This window comes from Rhineura floridana, chromosome 6, assembly GCF_030035675.1.
Source record: "Rhineura floridana isolate rRhiFlo1 chromosome 6, rRhiFlo1.hap2, whole genome shotgun sequence".
Lineage (NCBI taxonomy): Eukaryota > Metazoa > Chordata > Lepidosauria > Squamata > Rhineuridae > Rhineura > Rhineura floridana.
In genome coordinates, this window is record NC_084485.1 from 124,398,215 (window position 1) to 124,417,422 (window position 19,208).

Below are 19,208 nucleotides of genomic sequence, written 5' to 3' on the forward strand. Positions count from 1 at the left end.
AAATAGAGAAACACTCTCCTCCCCACCCACTCAGTTCCAGACCTTCCCATGTTGCGAAAGGAAGGTCTGCAGCAGGGCTCCCAAGGCTTCTACTCAGACACAGCTAGCCCAGTGGGGCTGAGCTGCAATGCTAGCATCTTGGCAGGTGTCATTGCTGTTTACCAGGAAGGAGAGGGGCAAGGTGGCTGGGAGATTGGCGTGGTGTGGGTGCACCGGTGGAACCAAACTGATACTCCCACTGAAATGCCTGCACTGCATAATCCTCTCGTCTGCCTTGCCCCTCCAACTCTTGGTAAGCAAGGAAGGTAGCATTGCCAGGAAGCTAGCATTCTGCTTCTACTTACATTCAACTGAACAGGGCAGAAGCCCCCTTCAGGACTTCCTTGCACAACACAGGAAGGTGTGGGACTGAGCAGGTAGGGGTGCTGGGGGCAGAGCCAGTGTGTATCGCCCTATCCCCCCATCACAAATTGATATTTCCTATTCAGTCCTAACTCCTGTACAGGGATTATGTGTCATATGCAGTCATTCCTGGTTGCTGGGAAGGAACGAGAGAGATGTTGTAATATGTAAATATATAGAGGTGAATTTCTGGTGATTGCCAGCTAATTTATTTTCCCTTTTCATGTAGGCCCAAAAAGGCATTCATGTGAGAAAGAAGTCTTTCCTTTGCCCACTGCCTCTTTCAACTATTCTCAGTAATATTTCTCTATTATGAGGATAATCTTTTTTTTTTAAAAATCACTATTTGGAAATATGTGGTCTTCCAGATGTTACTTGAGCTACAGCTCCCACAGCCTCTGACCATTGGCAGTGGTGGCTGGAGCTTATGGATTGTATAGTCCTAACAGCATCTGGAGGGCCACAGATTCCCCATCCTTTCTTAAACATATACAGGGAAAAGTAATGTTAGCAATGGCCCTTTCTCTTCTGCTTTGAAAGAATCACTAAGGGTTGTAGTCAACACTAGTCCTATTCAGAATAGATCCATTGACGTTAACTTACATTACTAACTTAGGTTAGTCTGTGTAAGGTCTTAGCTGAATAAATTGTGGAAGTCTTTGATGCATTATTTTCTCCCATCATCTTTTTTCTTATTATGAACCACTAAGTTTCATTAAAGAATTCCTACTAAGGATTAAGAATTACTATAAACAAAAAACACCACTTGCTACAATAAAGAATGGGTGATATTCAGCTAAATTGTATTCTGTGTGGACCCATTAAAATCAAGTGACAGTTTCATTGATTCCAGCAGGTCTACTCTTGAGTATGATCATCATTGGCTATCACCCAAAAAGTGTGTGTGTGTGTGTGTGTGTAGTAAAAAGAATCAGCTATATTACAAAATAAATCTGCCCAGGCTTTAAAAAAAAATCAAATCAAAGTGGCACCTGCTGTGGGGATGAGGCATTAATCTCAACAGCAGGAAATAAAGAGGGAGAGAGGAGAAAAATACAAAAGCATAGACATTAAAGAAGTAATTAAAACACTTATCTCCATCAACATACATAACAAACCAAAAGAACACCCCACCAAAAGATCCAAACACCAGAAAAGGGGGGGGCATCCATACTCTATTGAACCTCACAATGGGAAGTCACCAAACTGCCAACACAGAAAAACATCATTCACAGTAAATAGAAGACTTAAAAAAAAAAAGACCTCACTAGTATGGCAATTGCTGTCAGCTTGACCTTGAGAGATACTGGTCACCTATTACCTAAGAAGTCTGTAGCTCTTTTCATCTCCTAAAATTAAACTTTAATAACTCTACACTAACTTTCTAGTTAGAGATGTCACTGGCTTTCTGTTTCCATTTCCCCCCTAATTGACATGGATTTTAATAGCTAAGGGCTGCTGTTCTCTCTCTCTCTCTCCCCACCCTCCCTGTTTTGGTTTATTGTCACAGGCTTCTTTTTTTGTGAAATTCTTCCAGGAACAGACAATATGCACCTTCCTTATGAAATATTCCCATTTGCAAAAGAACTTCATAAATATTCATTTTTCAGCACTTAAAGCAAACTTTACCTGTAATTCTTTTTCATGCACTTCCCATCAGAGGACATCCTGCAGGCTTTACCTGTCACAACCAGTGGCCCACGCTATCTGTCACTTGACATCAGCCCTCCATAGTTTGCCGAGTGGTGACATTGTGAGTCCTAGGGCTTTTCCTTACAAAGTATTCAATCAAAAAGATTTGTTCTCAAATAAATGTATGTAATGAATGAATGGGATGAGGATGTGTCTTCCAGCATAAATAAATATTTTATGTTTAAATTGCAAAATGTCTACAATGCACTGTGAAGTCTGCACATTTCCTTTGGAACACAAGTCCATTCCCCACTCCCCACCCCAGGTGTAGTGGTGGGGGAACTCTGCTAAGGGCATGTTAGTGTGATGAGGGATATATATTTCCTGTATGGTAGTTTAATACTGTATAGCTATCATTACAGCACAAGGTAACATGTTTTAGTGCTGTTTGGAACTCAATAGCTGTTTTATTTGAAGCTGCCAAAAGCAAGACTGTTAACATAAAGTTGCAAATGCTATCGTAACATATCACCTTGTGGTTCCATGTATAAACAGATTTTTCATCATATATATTAAATCTAACTTTAGATTGTTTTAAAACAGTTCCATTTTCCTGGTCTAATACTTTCTTTCAAGGAAGTAGGTGCTTTTAAAACTTCTGGTATACTTCCTTAGGAATGAAACAGGTTTTTGTACATAATTACCATCTTCGTTTTCCCCAAACTGCTAAATGAATTTGTTGAAGAGATCAGAGTTTCCTAGGATATTATGTGATGTGTATGCAAACTGAATTTAGAATATGTGTTTTTATGGGCATTTGATGTTTACTCTCAGTACGCTCAAAGTACATACCATCTTCTTTGTTTCTAGCAACCCTATGAATGTTAACAATCATGTTATCACTGAAATGGAAATGCAAGAAGCCATTGAAAGAACTTGTTGTACAATGGCATAACTTAAAGGGATTCTTTTCTGCAGATAAAATAGGCAATACTTGCACTAGAATTTGCCTAGGGATAGGGAGGAATGGAGAATGAATTATTCTCCCCTTCCAAACTGCATTTTAGGGATTTGATGGTGAAGTATCTAAAAATACCTAAACACACACACACACACAAAATGAAAACAGACTTTGAAATTTCTGCGATGCATTATGTATTCATAAGATTGTTCCCTTTTTGTCATTCTGGAAGTAGATGGCCTACATTTGCACTATTTGATTACCCTTGCGAATTTTTATGTTTTTTAATCAGACATTTTCTCTTCTTGATCTCATTACTATAAACCTATTTGGCTTTGGGTTTTGGATCAGTTTTCTTCTAGGAAGTAAATAGGTGTATTCTCTTCCAACAAGGTAGATCTTTAAAATCATAGTCTTCCATACAAATATGTGCATTTCTTGAATTTAGTGTAACTGGCTTTCAGAGAAGGTACATCTAGGGTTTTTCCACCTTCAAGGAAAGTACCTCTGGCCTTTGAGCAAAGTATAAGGAACTGGGTGTGGGCAGAGTGGCTGAGAGACAAATACTGCAATCTTGTGCATGCCTACTCAGGAATAAGCTCCACTGTGTTCACTGGGACTTACTCCCAAGTTAAGTCTATATAGGAGGGGTCACCAGCTTTTTTGGACCAGTGGGCATATTTTGAATTTTAAGAGTGCTTTGGACACTAGTCACAAGATGACAGCCATACAAAGCATGGCATAACACAACATGGCTGTCATGTGGGGCATGGCATTACACAATAATTCAGAGAGTGTCATCATTGCTGCCTTTGCCTGCCTCTGGACAACCTCATACTTACCATGGGAAGTCAGTTATGTCCTGCTGGTCCTTATTGAGGAGATACAGCTGTTAAAGGCACAAGAACCCAGTTTTTCCCAATGCCAACCCTGAACCTAAAGCTAGGCTGCCGTCCTGTACTTGCTTACCTGGGAATAAACTCCATTAAACACAAAGAGACTTACTTGTGAGGAGACATGTATCCCATTGTATTATAAATTAACTATACAGTGAATTCTTAATGAGTGCCCGGCTTTAGGTCCTGCACAGCAATGCTTGTTTGCAAAGTTTTAATATTTTTCATTTGCCATTTTGAGAAGGGATTCTTTGACAGCCGCCTGCATTTATTGTGTAGTAGTATTTTCAGAAATTAACTTCTAGGGAGTACCTGATCTTAGATAAACCCACCTGTCATGCCTCCATCAGATGAATCCTCAGAGGAAGATGAGAAGCAAGGGATTGACACAGCAGACCCATGAAAGGAAACAAGCAGACCCACCCCAGAAGCAGCTCGAGATCTCCCACCACTGGAGAAGGTTCAGGATTCAGCCCCTCAGTGAGACTCAGGGAGTGAACAGGGGAGACCCCCTCCACTCCCTGCAGAGCAAAGACACCTGTGAGTAGCACAGCAATGCAGGCATTCTGGCCATTTAAGACTACAAGCTCCTGGAAGTTGGAGGGCTGATTGCCATCACCTGAATAAGGGAGCTTAAAAGGCTGTGAGACACTGATTGCCCTTTGCTGGATGCAATATCAAGATGCCAGCACAGACCCTCACCAGATGTGCCTTGTTAGAATATCGGACCTTGCTTTGTTAACTGACTTTGACTTTTGGAATGTGCACTGAGGCCCCTTGACACTCTGGATTGCTTATCTGCTTTATAACCAAGCCCCTGCTTATGCAGCTGCCAGCTAGTTGTTTTGCTTCACCATATATCACCTTGGTGCAGCTGGCAGAGACTGGCACCACTTCAGGAAAGACACATCCTGGTTGCTAGGAAAAAAGGAAGGGCAAACTACATAGATACTAGAAAATAAGACAGGAGCAGGAAAAGTGCACTAAAGGGAAGGGGGAAATAGCAGCTGTTTAAGACCCCAGAGATTCCTAAGGCCTGATGTCTAAACAACTTGCATATAAATCACAACTCATTGTCTAAAAATTCTGACAGGTGAAACCAGCCAAGCCAGTTCATTTCCCAGAAATTGCTGAGAAGCGTACCTGAACATTTTGCTTCATAACTTTCTTTTAAAAAGAACCCTTATTATTTTTTTAAAGAAAGCTGAGTTGGGAGCCCTTGCCCAGGGGCACCATTGAAGGCCTTCATGGGTGCCATGGTGAGCACAGAAGGTGTCTTGCTGACCTCTGGTGTATAGGATTGCTGCCTTGGTGGTCTTGGGCATGACACACCTAACCTCAGCACCCACGCCCTCAATTGCATATGTACGAAGGGGATAATAATATTAATCTACCTTGCAGGATTATAAGAAAATCATGTAAACAAAGCAGTACTATTCTAAGGGAAGGGAAATAAAAAGGGGGGGGGGAGAAAATCCCAAAATGACAAGAAAAAATGCATGTGAAAGTAATCCAAAGTGTTTTATTAAAAGAAAATGAGTCCAACGTGTTTCAGCCACCTCAGGTTTGGCCTTCGTCAGGGGCAGAAATAAGATGTAACTTCGAAATTATGTTATAGCTGATTGCTTCAAATATTCTTAATGGAAATTCTTTGTAATAAGGAATTGTCCATGTACAATTCAGATTAACAGGAGAGCTCTTACACAAACACACTTTTGTGTGGAAAAATATGGATGTTGGAATTAAAGACAGCAGGGCTTTCTGTCCATGCAATGTGAGCAATACGTGTTCTAAATAGTTTCACATGTTGTGATTACTTGCATATAACTTAGCCTCTATGCACCCACACTTACCATTGATCTTTCAGCCTCAGTTCTCTTCCTTTGCAGGTCAGGGGACTACTGAAGCTGGGGCTAGCAGTATGTCAATCTTTATTAAGATATATGCTTTAAAATTCTCAACTCTTAATTCTGATAACCAGCCTCTTGCATAGCTGAAGCTGCAGAGCACAATCCTTTGAATGTGTTTCAGACACTTGGTTTGCTGTGGCTGTTCATTCTAAAACTTTAACTCTCTTAACTCTCACAACTAATCTCTTAACGATCCTTATTTTTGCTGCAGAGCACAATTTTGTATATGTTTAACCAAAAGTAAAATCAGCAAAATAACTATTCACGTTGCCAGAAAATCACACTCAGAGAATTCCATTGATATACAGTGCTTGCCCATTCTAAATAGTTAATTTGTTCATTTTAAATAGAGCCAATCTATTGCAAAGGCCTGTTTAGTCATAAATGTTTTGTTTCCTTTGTGGATGTCCCATATGTGTGTCACCAGGCTCATAGTGGTACAGATATTAGCCACAAAGTTTGCCTTCCTGCTTCCAGTCTTATTTCCTCTTGGCACATCATCCATCTATCAACTTTGTTCCCCTTATATACAAGCTGTTATATGCTATTCTCTCTAATCCCACTGAAAGCATATGGCGAAAGTAATGGGTCATTTATAGACTTGTGCTTTCCAGTTTACAGAAAAAAGTTGGGTATTCCTCTCTTACACACACACACACACACACACACACAGAGAGAGAGAGAGAGAGGACTTGACCACCAACTTTCTCCCAGTGAGTGATTGCAGTAGTTTCACCCTCCCACCCCACTAGTCTGGTGGCAGTCATTTAATTTGGGAAGAGAGACTCCACCCATAAAAAGTCAAGCTGCTACTGAGTATGGGTTGCAAATAGGGATAGACGAATCCGTCAATCTCCGTTTCTCATTTTTCCAATCTTGGGTTCAGTTTTCCACATTTCCACATCAATTTGCATTTTTTAAAAAATGTCCTCATGAAAATTCATCAGCATTTTAGTGCAAATTTCTCCTATTACACATTTTTATATGCTATGTTTCCTAATAGTCACATTTTTTGCAGAGCAATTTTTCCAAATTTAATGCATTTTTGTATGTTATTTACACTAATATGTGTATTTATATGCACACTTTATTCCACTATATGCCTTTTTACACATTACATATCTGGAGAACTGTTTTGCAAATTCGGAGAAATGTGAATTTTGAAAGGTGACTGTATTTCAGTTTGCATCGTTTGCACGTTTGGAAAGTGTGGATTTGACAGTTTTGCCTTTAAATGCAAATTAAATTGAATTTCTTCTCCATCCCTGGTTGCAATACAACTTACCCTTACTGAAGTTATTTAAATTAGTGCTGTGTTTATGTTCTTGTCCATCTCCCCCTGCCCCCGCCCCAACATATTGGGTGCAAAGAGGTTTGCAAAACTGGGGGTGGGGGGTTGGCACAGCACTACCTTCCCCAAGTAGTTATCTCTTTATTATTAAATGAATCAACTTCAGGCACAGCAGTGATTTCAATGGGAACCTTTAGCTTTAACAACCCCACCCCATATTTTTATGAATACAGCAAATTCACCAAATGATGAAGAACAAGTTCTCTCCATGTCCTTGAATTTCTGAAAGATTTGTTGTGGATGTGCCAGAAATGGTGATAAAAAGGACAAGCATGCACTTCAAAGTAGCGATGGATGGTTCAGTCTGTTTGAGATCCATCTGGATTCATAAGTCTGCTTTGTCTCATTTTTGCATTTATCTGTGAGTTGATTTATAAAAAACTTGGAAATGTATGCATATGTAATCAATTGCATGTTTTATCTCAATGAATGCTTTTCTGAATGCATTTAATCCTAAAAATATATGTTTTAATGCATTATGCTACAAGTGTGAAATCCAGAATAATTTCTGTTCTGATATGTACATTAATCTGAGATGCATGGATAAGGTCTGTTCACATCAGAGTTTGCAGAAGTCACATTCTTCAATTATCCCTACTTCAAATTCCTCAAGTGTCCAGAAATGCAGCCATTTTTTCTTGTGTTTTAAAGAAGTTTGGCCAACGTTAGCATTGTAGATTCGCTGTGTCAAATTTCAGACGATTGGAACAAATCATTTTGATTTTATAACAATTGGAATGTTCAGGCTTTATAACACTGGAATAGTATTTGATCTATCCACCTTTTACCTACGTGTGCCTGCATAGTTATTTAATTATTTGGGTGATGATGATGATAAAAAAGCTGTGTAACCAAATGTAGAAAAGGCCTTGCAGCTGCTGTGTTTGAGAGTAGCATATGCATTACCAAAGGATATAATTCCTGGAGCTTTACCAGCTGTTCTGTGCTCACAAAAGAATGTCAGAATGTCCAACATCTCTTTAAAGGGCATTTGTCCTGGGTGCATAGTACTTCTAAATCATATATCTATTTCCAGTGTTATTTACCCCTGTATCTCTCATTTTTGACAGTTTTTATACAGACTGTATGTCTCTCTGTTTGTTCTCAGTTATGTTTTTCCCCTTTTAGTTCTGTTTTTACTCCAACTTGTTTCTCTCCTGGGTGGCTGCTGGGTGATATATCAATATTTGATCTCTCTCTGAAGTGTGTTTCTGCCAGGTGGCTGTTCATTACCAAAGGGTGTCTCTTCAGTGTGACTATTGGCTCTCTACCCAATAATCTTGATCTCATTCTTCCCATCTGTCTGTGACTAGATCTTTGTTTGACAAAGTTGTCTGTACCCTATAACATGGCAAGTGCCAGTCAGAGAGGTGAGGTACTGAAATCCATAATATGGTCACAGAGAAAACATCCCCAAATACTGCTTTCAGATTACAGGATCACAAAGATAGTTTTGCTTGGTTGCCTGCAAAATGAAAGGCACCCAGGTACACTAAATAGCAGTACACTCCGCTGATGTTGTCGATATCCAGTTGTTACAGCCAAATTCTTCCCTGGTTCCAGTTCCAGTGGCTTCAGTATTCTGAGACCATGTATATACTTGGCTGTTAATCTTCAAACAGTAGCAAGTTATTGTGGTTGTGCCCCAGGTTTTAATATTTTACTAAATATTTATAATATTAATATCAAAGGGTGCACAGCAAGATGAAAATCAGATAAAAAGTTCTAAAACCAATTTAAACCGTTCCTACAGCCTCGATAAACAATAAAACATTTTTACAGGTGTACAATTAATATTCCATAAATGACTGGGTCACACTTCATGGAAAGCATTAGCACAGATGGAAACAGATTCATGCATGCATATGATTTGCTTATTTTGTTTAAGAAGATTTATATGCTGCTTAATTATCAAAACCAGTTTACATAAAATATAAAATATGCATTAAAATTTCCAGTAAAATTAGGTGTTAAAAATAAGATAACCCCCCCAAAAATAAAATAAAAAAATATGTTTTTAAAAAATAAGCATTTTTTTAAAAAATCGCCGGTCCTGTTCGGTATGAACTTGTCCTTTCTATATTATGTCATGTAGAACTATCCTTTCAAGAAAATAACTATGGTTCACAGATTAGTGTTCTTAATTCACTAGGAAGTATAACCTTTAAAGCATTTAATCTTTATAATGTCCATGGAGTAAAATGTTCCTAAATCTACAATATTCATAAAGACAGAAGTAACACTTAAGGCACAAGTTGCCACAGGTTCTACACATGCACATTCAGTCACAGTGTCATGAGCCCATCTTCTTCCTGGATTTGTAATTTCCATCATGAATCTACATACCAGAAAATTGAATGTTGGCTAGCTGTCAGTCTTGTTTCCTCCCTCATTCTTCAGCTGCCCTGTCCACCTTTTTTATTTTTCCAGGGGTGTATTCATGCTGTTGAGAGATAGACAGACAAACAGATACAGTACTGGTACTTGCAAATCTGAGCGTCCTGCTTTGCTCGATTCAGATTAATCAGTCCAGAAAAAAGTTGAGGAACTGAGCTCACTGTGGGAGAGCAAAATTGTCTAAAATGATGTCATAGCACCTTATTTTCAATATATCTCCTATGTGGGAGCTCTTCAGGTGCTGACCATGTTCCAATCAACAATAGATGCATATATTTCTGACAATGATGTGATTACATAACTAGTAGTTAGAGATCCTCTCCTCGAGCTTAGAGCTGTTTTACTCTAAACTCTGCTACAAATACACCCATGATTAGGGATGGTGGAGAAATTTGGTTCACTTCACATTTAAAGCCAAATCCATCAAATTAATAATAATAATAATAATAAAAAATTTAATTTATGTGTCGCCTATCTGGCCAAAGGCCACTCTAGGCGATGTACATGTAAACAATTGAAATACAATTCAATAAATACAATAATACAATATAAAAACAGTACAGCAGCAAGAACAATAACAGTACAGGGTAAGAGACACTCTCAGAAGCAATATGATTTGAAATTTGCACAGATCCAAATTTTGCAATGCACTTCTCCAACCAGAGAATGTTTACAAAAATGCTTCTGTTAGGGGAAAGTGTGCATAAAAAGGATTATGTTAGTTAAAATAACATACAAAAATGCATTGTATCAGGAGAAATTGCTTGCAAAAGTGTGTACATTAGCTAAAAGTACATACAAAATAAGTTTCTTAGGATAAATTCACATTAAAATTCTGAAGAATTTTCATGAGAATTTTTTTTTAAATAATAATAATCACAAATTGCTGCAGAAATGTGGAGAACTGAATTTAAAACTGGAAAAATGAGAAACTAAGAGAACCGAAACTGACAGATCCTTCTCTCCTTACCCATGTATTTAAGTGTTTTATATGTTTATTATTTATGTGCTTATTTATGACCCCTTTTAACTTAATGAGTGTACTTAAGCATTGTTTTTTTCCTTGTTTTGTTGCCTGTATTTTCAACTTTATTTCAAAATAAAATTTCATTTTTAAAAAAAAAAAAAAGTTCATATTGGACATGAGTCCTTTACAAGCCATCTTCACCACTCTATAAATATTATGTCTGTCTTCACCCTGTCTTTTCCATGTAAAGATTCCTTCAGCAGAGTATTTTGCATTCATATTGTGCTAGAGGTACCGCTGTCAGCGGTGGTGTGTATATAGGTGAAAGACTTAGCAATTTGTCAGATGAGCTCCCTGACACCAGCAAGGATTAGAGACTGGGAGAAGGAACCCTCTGCTTCCTAAACAGCTGCATGATGAAGTAAAAGCCACCTATTCAGCTCCTCCTGGAAGCTATGCTGAAGAACTCTTAACTGCAACTCAGGATCTGGGCCATTACTTTCTTAATTGTACATAGTTACTTCTGCTTATTTTTCCTTGTTAAAAACTGATTTAAAAGAACTGCTTAATAGCTTTGCCATTTAAAAACCATCATTTTTATTTTCTTCCTAATTTATTAATAAGCTTCTTCCCCTCCAGAATTGCTTCCCCCCAGGGCTTACTAATACTCTGTGTTAACAAGCCTTTAGTTAGATGTACCTCTGCGTTTGTGACACATGCACAAGCAAGAGGCTGAAATGGAGGGAGATTATTTTCTCAGAAAGATTGACCCGTCAGCACCCCTCCTGTTTTCCTCGAAAGAAGGTTTTCATGTGAAGGGAGGTGAGGAGTTTTCAGCTCCACTAAAAGAGGAGATTAATGGTGAGTGCAATAGAGAGAGCCATCTTCTGAGCATTTTCACTTCTCTGAAGTGTGCTTTCCTCTTTTGGTGCTGTAAAACAATCCAGAACAGGTCACAAGGCCGCAGGGGTGGAGGTGTTGCTTTCTACACAATTGTAATCATGGAGGGGAGAGAAAGTGCAAGGAGCGCCCCACCCCCTGTCACCATATCCCCCTACTCTCCACATTTTGGGGGAATGTCTGTAATGGAGAAGCCTGTTCTACATGTGTAGGCACTTCCCATGATTTGGAACTTGTGAGAGGAGGCTCCCATTGCAACCCTCTGCCCCACATCCCAGGCTCAGAAGTGATTTTTTGCATAGGGCTGCAGTGAGGAGGAGGGGACATCCTTGCAGTTGTGGTATATTAGATGCCTCTGGAAAGGCATGATAAAATCCTGTGTTATGAACACATCAGCTTTCACTCTGATATACATGTTGTCTGTCTTGCTCTCGTTGAAGAAGGATGGAAGGTTCAAGGCCTGGGATGTGGAGTAAGGTCCAAGAGTTCCTCCTTTTGAAAACAGGATGAACACACCAACTTCCATTCTGACATCTTAGTTTTCAAAGAAAAAGTCATTATGCTTGAAATTCTGTGTGGATTCAATAAAATAACTGTTGGGGGAGGCATTGTGAGTATTCACATTTTCTGCGTAGCTAGCTTGACAGAACGGCCAATGCCTCTTGGCAGTGAATGTGGCAGGCATCCAAGCGTGTGTGTCCAGATGGCTTGGGATGCCACCTGTATTCCAGGATCCTTCATCCTTGCAGGTGTATCTCTTCTAGTTTTTTTTTTCCAAATTAGATGGGGAGGGGGTTTACATTCATCATGGGCCTTCACTCCAAATGTAGAGAAATGTGTTGTTTTTTTCTTGACTTTCAGACATTTTCTGATCTTTTTTCCACTGACAGATGTCTAGGTGAAGAAAAAAGGCACATGGCGTACTCCTTTATATACAGCAAAATTCACGTAAGGGACTTTTAAGGTCCAAAAAGACAGTGTATTGACATGGCAGTGACTGGTAAAATATTTGTTACATTTGTCCATTCAAGTGGCCAAAACAAATCCTTGTTAAGTAGCAGCTTATCAGTATTTGTTAAAGTAAGCAAGAAAAACTGCCAGGACACTCAATAGAGATATATTTCCTGATGCCAACTGCCCTTTCTCCCCTACTGGAGGTACCTGATGGATCTTTCTAAATGTGTGCAGGATATTTTTTTAAAACTAGATACAAGCCCTGATTGTGTGGAGAGACATTTGTGCTGAGATATGCGTAATCTCTTTTGTGAAGCATTTATGCAAATCATACATAAGTATACTGGGTTGTATCTAACAAAGTGGTCCCATTAGGACGAGGACTTCTGTTTGCACAATGGGACTTCCTCTCCCTGTCCTTCCTCTCCCTGCGATCCTCTGTGCTCTCTCTAAAACTGCTCTGGAAGCTTGGAAGAGGGGAAACCCAGAATAGTTGTGGGGGAGGGGGCACATGGGGAAAGGAAGTTCCATTGCACAGGCAGAAGTCCTTGTAAGCTCCATTGGGGTTCAATGAGACTTACTCCCAGGTAAGTGTGTATTGGATTGCAGCCTAAATCAGAAGGCCTCCGGTCTGAATCTCACTTTGAACTCACTTGATGGGCCTCAGGCAAGCCACTTTCCCCCCTCTGTCTCAGTTAATCCATCCGTAATATGGGTGATAATGATACTGACCTTTCAAGATAGTTGTAATAGTTACAGCTAGATAATCCATGTGAAATGCTATGAGCACTTGAAAACCTTATGCGAAAGTTGTTGATTATGATGATGAATGTGCTTTCGTTGAAAAAAAATTGCAATTATGCACGAAATATACCAGTATGAATTGTCATCTTTTGTTGTCAACAAAGTTTTATAGGTTCTTCTGATTTAAAAGCTGATTAAGATATTTTCCTTTCTTGTTTCTTTTAATGTTTGATGTCTGCTACATACTCACATTTTAGTTTTCCTTTTTTTGTGATAGGTCTACCAGAACCAAAAAGAGAGCCTGTATTTCATGGTCTGGGAATGGGCGAAGGATTTTACACATCTAAAGACTTCCTGCCATTGGTGGCTGTGGCAAGTAAACCAGGTAGCTCTTTGCTTTTCTTTTTAAAATGTTGCTATGCTGTGGGAATATTTACTGAACACATTTGTGTCCCCACATTTTTGGGGATGTGGCACACAAACGTGGCATACAAAGCAAACAGATTAAATTTCAAAACAATAAAAAACAATCAGAAATTTAAAACATGTACATAATTAACAGAATCAGAATACAAAGAATCTGTATCCTTCATCATTCAATAGCATAGGTCAATCTTAGAGTAGAAATACACTCACTGTTCTGCTGGTTCCAGTGCATCTCCATCACTCTTTTCTAAAAACTGGCACACAACACTAGTCAAACCCCACCCCCTTTTACTGTAAAACCTGGTGGGAGCAGCTTGAGTGTCTGTGTGTGCGTGTTTAAATCAGCTTCACATAGGTTTCGCATCAACCCCTCCAGGTGTGGCTAATGGAAACACTTTGATCTGGCGATTAGTGTGTTTACAGCCTTACTTACAAAAAGCCTTCCAGAACAAGAAGGTTTGCATTTTTTCTTAAGCCAGGAAAGAGGCATATATATATGCACATCAAACCATAACAAACAGGTTGCAGCAGTAAAGGTCCTGTTCCTCACTACAAGTATTTAAATGTTCTGCAGGGAAGGAACACAGAGCAGGGCTTGATATAAGACATATTAACTGGTATGCAGGGAATAGCAATCATCAGCACTTCTGAGACTATTATTGATTATTATTTTTACTATAGGGTAGGATTCCAAAAGCTATAGGTACCACTTTCTTGAGTTACCCTAAGTGAGCCTCTCCAGAAAGTTGTGAGACTCTTCATAGGGGGCTCCAGTGAACTATAGCAAGACGTCTACTTTGAAGGGGAATTGAGCTGTGTGTCTACAAGGGCTCTTTAGAAACAAACCATAGTGTTATTTTTCCAGCTGCCTAGAATAAAAAAACCCATTTGTACAAGAGCACATAATTATGGCTATCATTATGTGCATGAGCTCTCCTCTTCTGTTTATGTAATAGGTGTAAGTTGAATGGAATCTAGGTATGTGCCCCAAGGGGGGGGGGTTCACTAGCTTTTTTGGAGGCATCAAAAAGTGCCTTTCTTTGGAGATTTTTTTCCAGACATTGTATTGAAAGTTGAACATGGTTATCCATTGTGCATGAAGGCAATGCCTCCATAAGGCTGCTTAATGTCCCCTCAGTGACATCAGCATATTACCAACTCTCATTTGCTATGTGTCATTGTGATGTGATCCCTGATTTGCTGGGCTTGGTCATGTAACTATAGCCTGGAAATAAGCCCAATACAAGAACAGAACTGAAAAAGTGGCAAATTCTTTCTTTCTTTCTTTCTTTCTTTCTTATTTGATTTATATCCCGCCCCTCCTCCCAGTAGGAGCCCAGGGCGGCAAATTAGGGAAGCAATAGCAGCAAAAACAAATAAAAATTATATTCTCCGCATGAGGATGGGTTCAGGAAATATTTCAACCCACCCTTTCCACCCCCAAAAAATCCCCCCCAAAAAACAAAATTGGTGAATGTTTGCCTCAGCCTTAATAAAATCCCAGGCTATGTCTATATGGAGAAATAAGGCTGTGTACAGTACTATGTTATACTGAAGGAAGATTTCTGTATATGTGCGTGTGTGTAAGAATTTTTTTTTAGTTGTCATAGACCTGTGTTTAAAGTTTTTTTGTTCTTGAATGAAATTGATACTTGTAGTTCTATACCCTTGCTGTGAAAATTCACAAGAAGCATAGCACAAACTTAAGAATTATAGACCATTGATGATATATATGGTTAAAAACATACTCATCTGAATGAAACTATCACAGGCCACCTCAGATTACAGGTTTATGCTATTTATGGTATCATTTTAAAAAATATAGTAATTTGTTTAATCAGTGGTTATTTGTATTCTGCCTGTGCAACACATTGTATGGGTTATGTGCCTTTTAGGGTTTTTTTTTGTCTTTCTCAGTATCCTGTGCAGTACTAGACACTGACTTATTAACACTGTGCAAACTTCCACACTTCTCCTCATAACGCTTTTAAAAAACAAAACAAGTGGGAAACTAATATAGAAACATTTTCCCCTCAAAGGTGACCTCAAAATCCCTCCCAAGGTGTTGATAATCACATCTCAGTTTTTTATGTTTCTTACAAACATTTCCCAACATTAAACCAATGTCACCTTACAATAATGGATTTTGAGTTTCAGTGTTTCAAAATAGAATATACAGAACAAAATTATAATGTACTATTTGTAATTCAGTAATATGAGATTATTGGTCAGGGGTCTGATTACTTTTGCAAGGCACTGTTTGCATTCAAAGCTCTGCCAGCAAGACACAGTGAGAGGCGTTGCTTAGGACAAGTGTTGCACCAGTATCTTATAGCATCTAGGTCAGCCTTCCCCAACGTGGTGCCCTCCACATGTTTTTGACTGCAGCTCCCTTCAGCCCCAGCCAGCATGGACCTGTCTTTTGTGTGTGTCTGTGAAGGGTGGCCCTCCTGTTTTTTCCCCTAAAGTTTTTTTCCTATTTCTACAAACCAAGCATGCTCGTATACCCCCCTTGATTCTCAAAAGCCCACTGTTGGCTACATACCTTACATAATTCAGCACTGGAGTTCACTTCTAGTATATATTACTAACCACAGCTAGAGGCACTGTTCCTGTGAGTGCTGTTTGCCACTGCTGCCATTTTTTTAAAAAGTAGCATCCATGTATGCACATAAAGGAAGTTGGCCATGACAACAGAATCAAGGAAGATTGGGCCCGAGCTAGGGTCTGTGGATGATGACCAATCAAGTACAAACGTTTTCTCCAAGTGCAAAGTTTCACTTTGTCTTTGTGGATATGATTCTCGAAGTAAGAGTGGTTGGGGCTGTTTTCCTTTCTAAAGCCTCTGTTTCTGCTGCTTGTATCTGACTTGAGCAGGAATGAACACTTGCAGAGACCTTTCTTGGACAAGGGCTTGAGTAAGTATCAGGTGACATAGATATGGTGACAGCAGAATTTCTGGAAACACGACTTTCTTTCTCAAGGAATATTAATGCTGATAAAAAGGAGTCAAAGGTTTAATTTTTTTTAACATTCGGATGTTAAATCAATTGCACTCAATCTTACAAGGCCCTACAGTCCTCCCCCTCACGCACACACACTTTTAAAAATGCATTGTACTTTATTTCCTGCCAAGACAGGAAGGCAGTCCTGCTAAAGGGTACTGACTATGAAATTACATGTATGAGCATATCTTAAAATGGGAATAAAACGGTCTTTCAATGAAGCAGAATAATTTGATAGTGACTCTCCATGCTTGGAAACTGCAAGATGCAATTTTACACTGCTTCGAGTACAAGTGTCGTTTGAGCTGCCATGCAGAAATAGGTTTTTTTTTTCCCCTCCTTGATAATGGGGTTTTCCTTTCATCATTCAGGAATGTGCACCTGTCGCTCTCCATTGCCATCGATACAGGGAACGGTGATTGTTCTTGGAGCGGGTGACACTGCTTTTGACTGTGCAACATCTGCCTTGCGCTGTGGAGCTCGTCGTGTTTTTGTGGTCTTCAGGAAAGGATTTACTAATATACGGGCTGTACCTGAGGAGGTAAATTTTAAGAAATTCAAACACTGGAAGTATGAATGGGAAATACCTTAAATTATGAAACACTGATCTGTGGGGTTTTTGCCGCAGGCCAAACTACACATTACACATAATCTTGTCCAAAATTCCCCTTTTAAAACAACAGAAAAACAAACAAAACAAAGAGCAAGCCTAGGAGTTTTGCAGTCTTGGCCAGAGAACTGGTGGGGTAGAGCAGCTGTTTAATCCTTTCTCATTGGGTCATTTGTTCCACTCAAAATTTGCTGCCCCCCTTTCCTTTTTTCTTGCAGGTGAAAAGATACTGGAATATGTCTTTTCTCTTGAAACATTGAGGCAACCAAATTTTGAGTAAAATGGTGGCTAGCAAGGAAAGGGCTAAAGAACTCTTCCCTGCTTGCCTTTCCTTTGCTCCCTCTTGCTTTTCTAACATAAATAATTAGAAAGTCAGAGGGAAAGTTACAGAGAGCTGCATGTAGCGTGCAATTTGGTGTCCACATACTGCAGCACCTCTCAGCAAAATAAAGATCACCTCCAGGAATTTGGGTGCCCTCAAGCAAGTCATCTTCAGTGGGTCTCCTTCATCCAGAAAAGGCAGTGCATGCAGTGTAGGTTCCAGGTTTGGAAGGGTCCTTGGGCAAAACACCCTCTGTAGCTCCCCTGTCCCTTCCATCAGTGAATCTACCTCCTCACTTCCCTTACCACCAATTCCTGCTCCTCTTCCTCATCATTCAGCCTGCTTGATTGCAAGGCAGAGAGCCAATGAACAACCAGGCCGTGACATTTACTCCTCCTCCTCCTCCTCATCACCACTGCTGTCTGGGCCAGGGTGAGATAAGCTGAAGAACAGAAGCAGGTCCACTGGGCCCTCAGCAGATGCCCAGCCATGCCAACCTTTGATGCCAGCCCTGAGAGTGTCTCAATGGATAATTCTTTCATGCCTCCTTTTGACTGTAACCCTGTTGGCCTGGCGGGCTCTTTGCCAGTCTTGGAGACCTGGCAAATCCCCAACTTCGTGCCCTCTAGAGTTGGTCATGGAAGACAAGAACCAGCAAGACAGGTTCTTTATTCACAACATGTTCCTGTCAACTGTGAGAAGAGTTTTCTGTAGCCAGAAAACCTTCATGAAGCTTAAAATTATACAAGTGTTATTTCCCCTCAGGAAGACATTGGGAAATAATAAACCTGTCTCACACCTGATGGTTTTTGCCTTCTTTTTGCTCATAATACTGCACCAGCCACTTGAAATTAAATATTGCTGTGAGGTGTTTACTGTGGTCTTCTTAGAAACATATGATGCTACATTTATACCGACTCAGACCATTTAGCCCAGTACTGCCTGCCCTAACTGGCAGCTCCATAGTTTTACCCAAGGACACAACCTTCCTACTAGATATCTAACTGGATATGCCAGGAATTGAATCAAGGGTATTTTTTTAAAATGAAAAGCATGGGCTGTGTGGGAAGGGCCATAGCTCAGTGATGGAGCCCATGATTTGCATGCAAAAGGTCCCAGGTTCAATCCGCAGCATCTACAGATAAGTTTAGGAGATACTCCTGTATGTAAATCTGCTGCCAGTCAGTATAGAGAATACTGAGCTAGATGGACCAACAATCTGATTCAGTGTAAGGCAGCTTCCTGTGTTCCTATGACCAATACAAGTTCACTCTATATGATTTATAACTGGAAATTCACTTTATATGATTTATAGTGATGAAGTTTAGTACTCAGTGATACTTTTGTAATTCCCATGGACACTGGTAAAAGATTGTACTTCCATATGTATGTGAGTATTCTGGCCCTCATTACTTCAGTTTTCCAAATCTATAAATTAACTACTCGCTTGAATTATATGGACCATCCTAGTCCATTCTAGGATACATTCAAACAGCCACTTACCACAAAGTGAGAATTCTTTAATAAATTTTTTTGCAGAGGAGATCTATGTAGAACTGAGGTGAGGAAAGTGTCCCAACAACCACTGGAGGTCATGAATTGGCAAGTCTCCAAAACAAAGTTTGCAGGAGTTTTGTTGGACCATCATCCCAGTTAGTATGTGGCTCATTTCATAAGCAGTTTCACGTCTGTGATGTGAATCTAAATATTGACATTTTGTTAGGGGAAATT

The 19,208-nt window shown here is 39.6% G+C and overlaps 1 protein-coding gene across 8 annotated transcripts in view; it reads left to right on the plus strand.

The window, feature by feature from the left end:
* The window catches only part of DPYD (dihydropyrimidine dehydrogenase), an 829,935-nt gene that overhangs the window by 369,675 nt on the left and 441,052 nt on the right, over positions 1–19,208 (plus strand). For 7 of the 8 annotated variants that reach the window (XM_061633709.1, XM_061633711.1, XM_061633708.1 and 4 more), the window contains 2 exons: positions 13,392–13,499; positions 16,917–17,086. In XM_061633709.1, coding sequence (XP_061489693.1) covers positions 13,392–13,499; positions 16,917–17,086 — 278 coding nt within the window. Of the gene's footprint in view, positions 1–13,391; positions 13,500–16,916; positions 17,087–19,208 lie in introns of those variants that run through there. The other variant, XM_061633715.1, reaches the window with a different exon arrangement.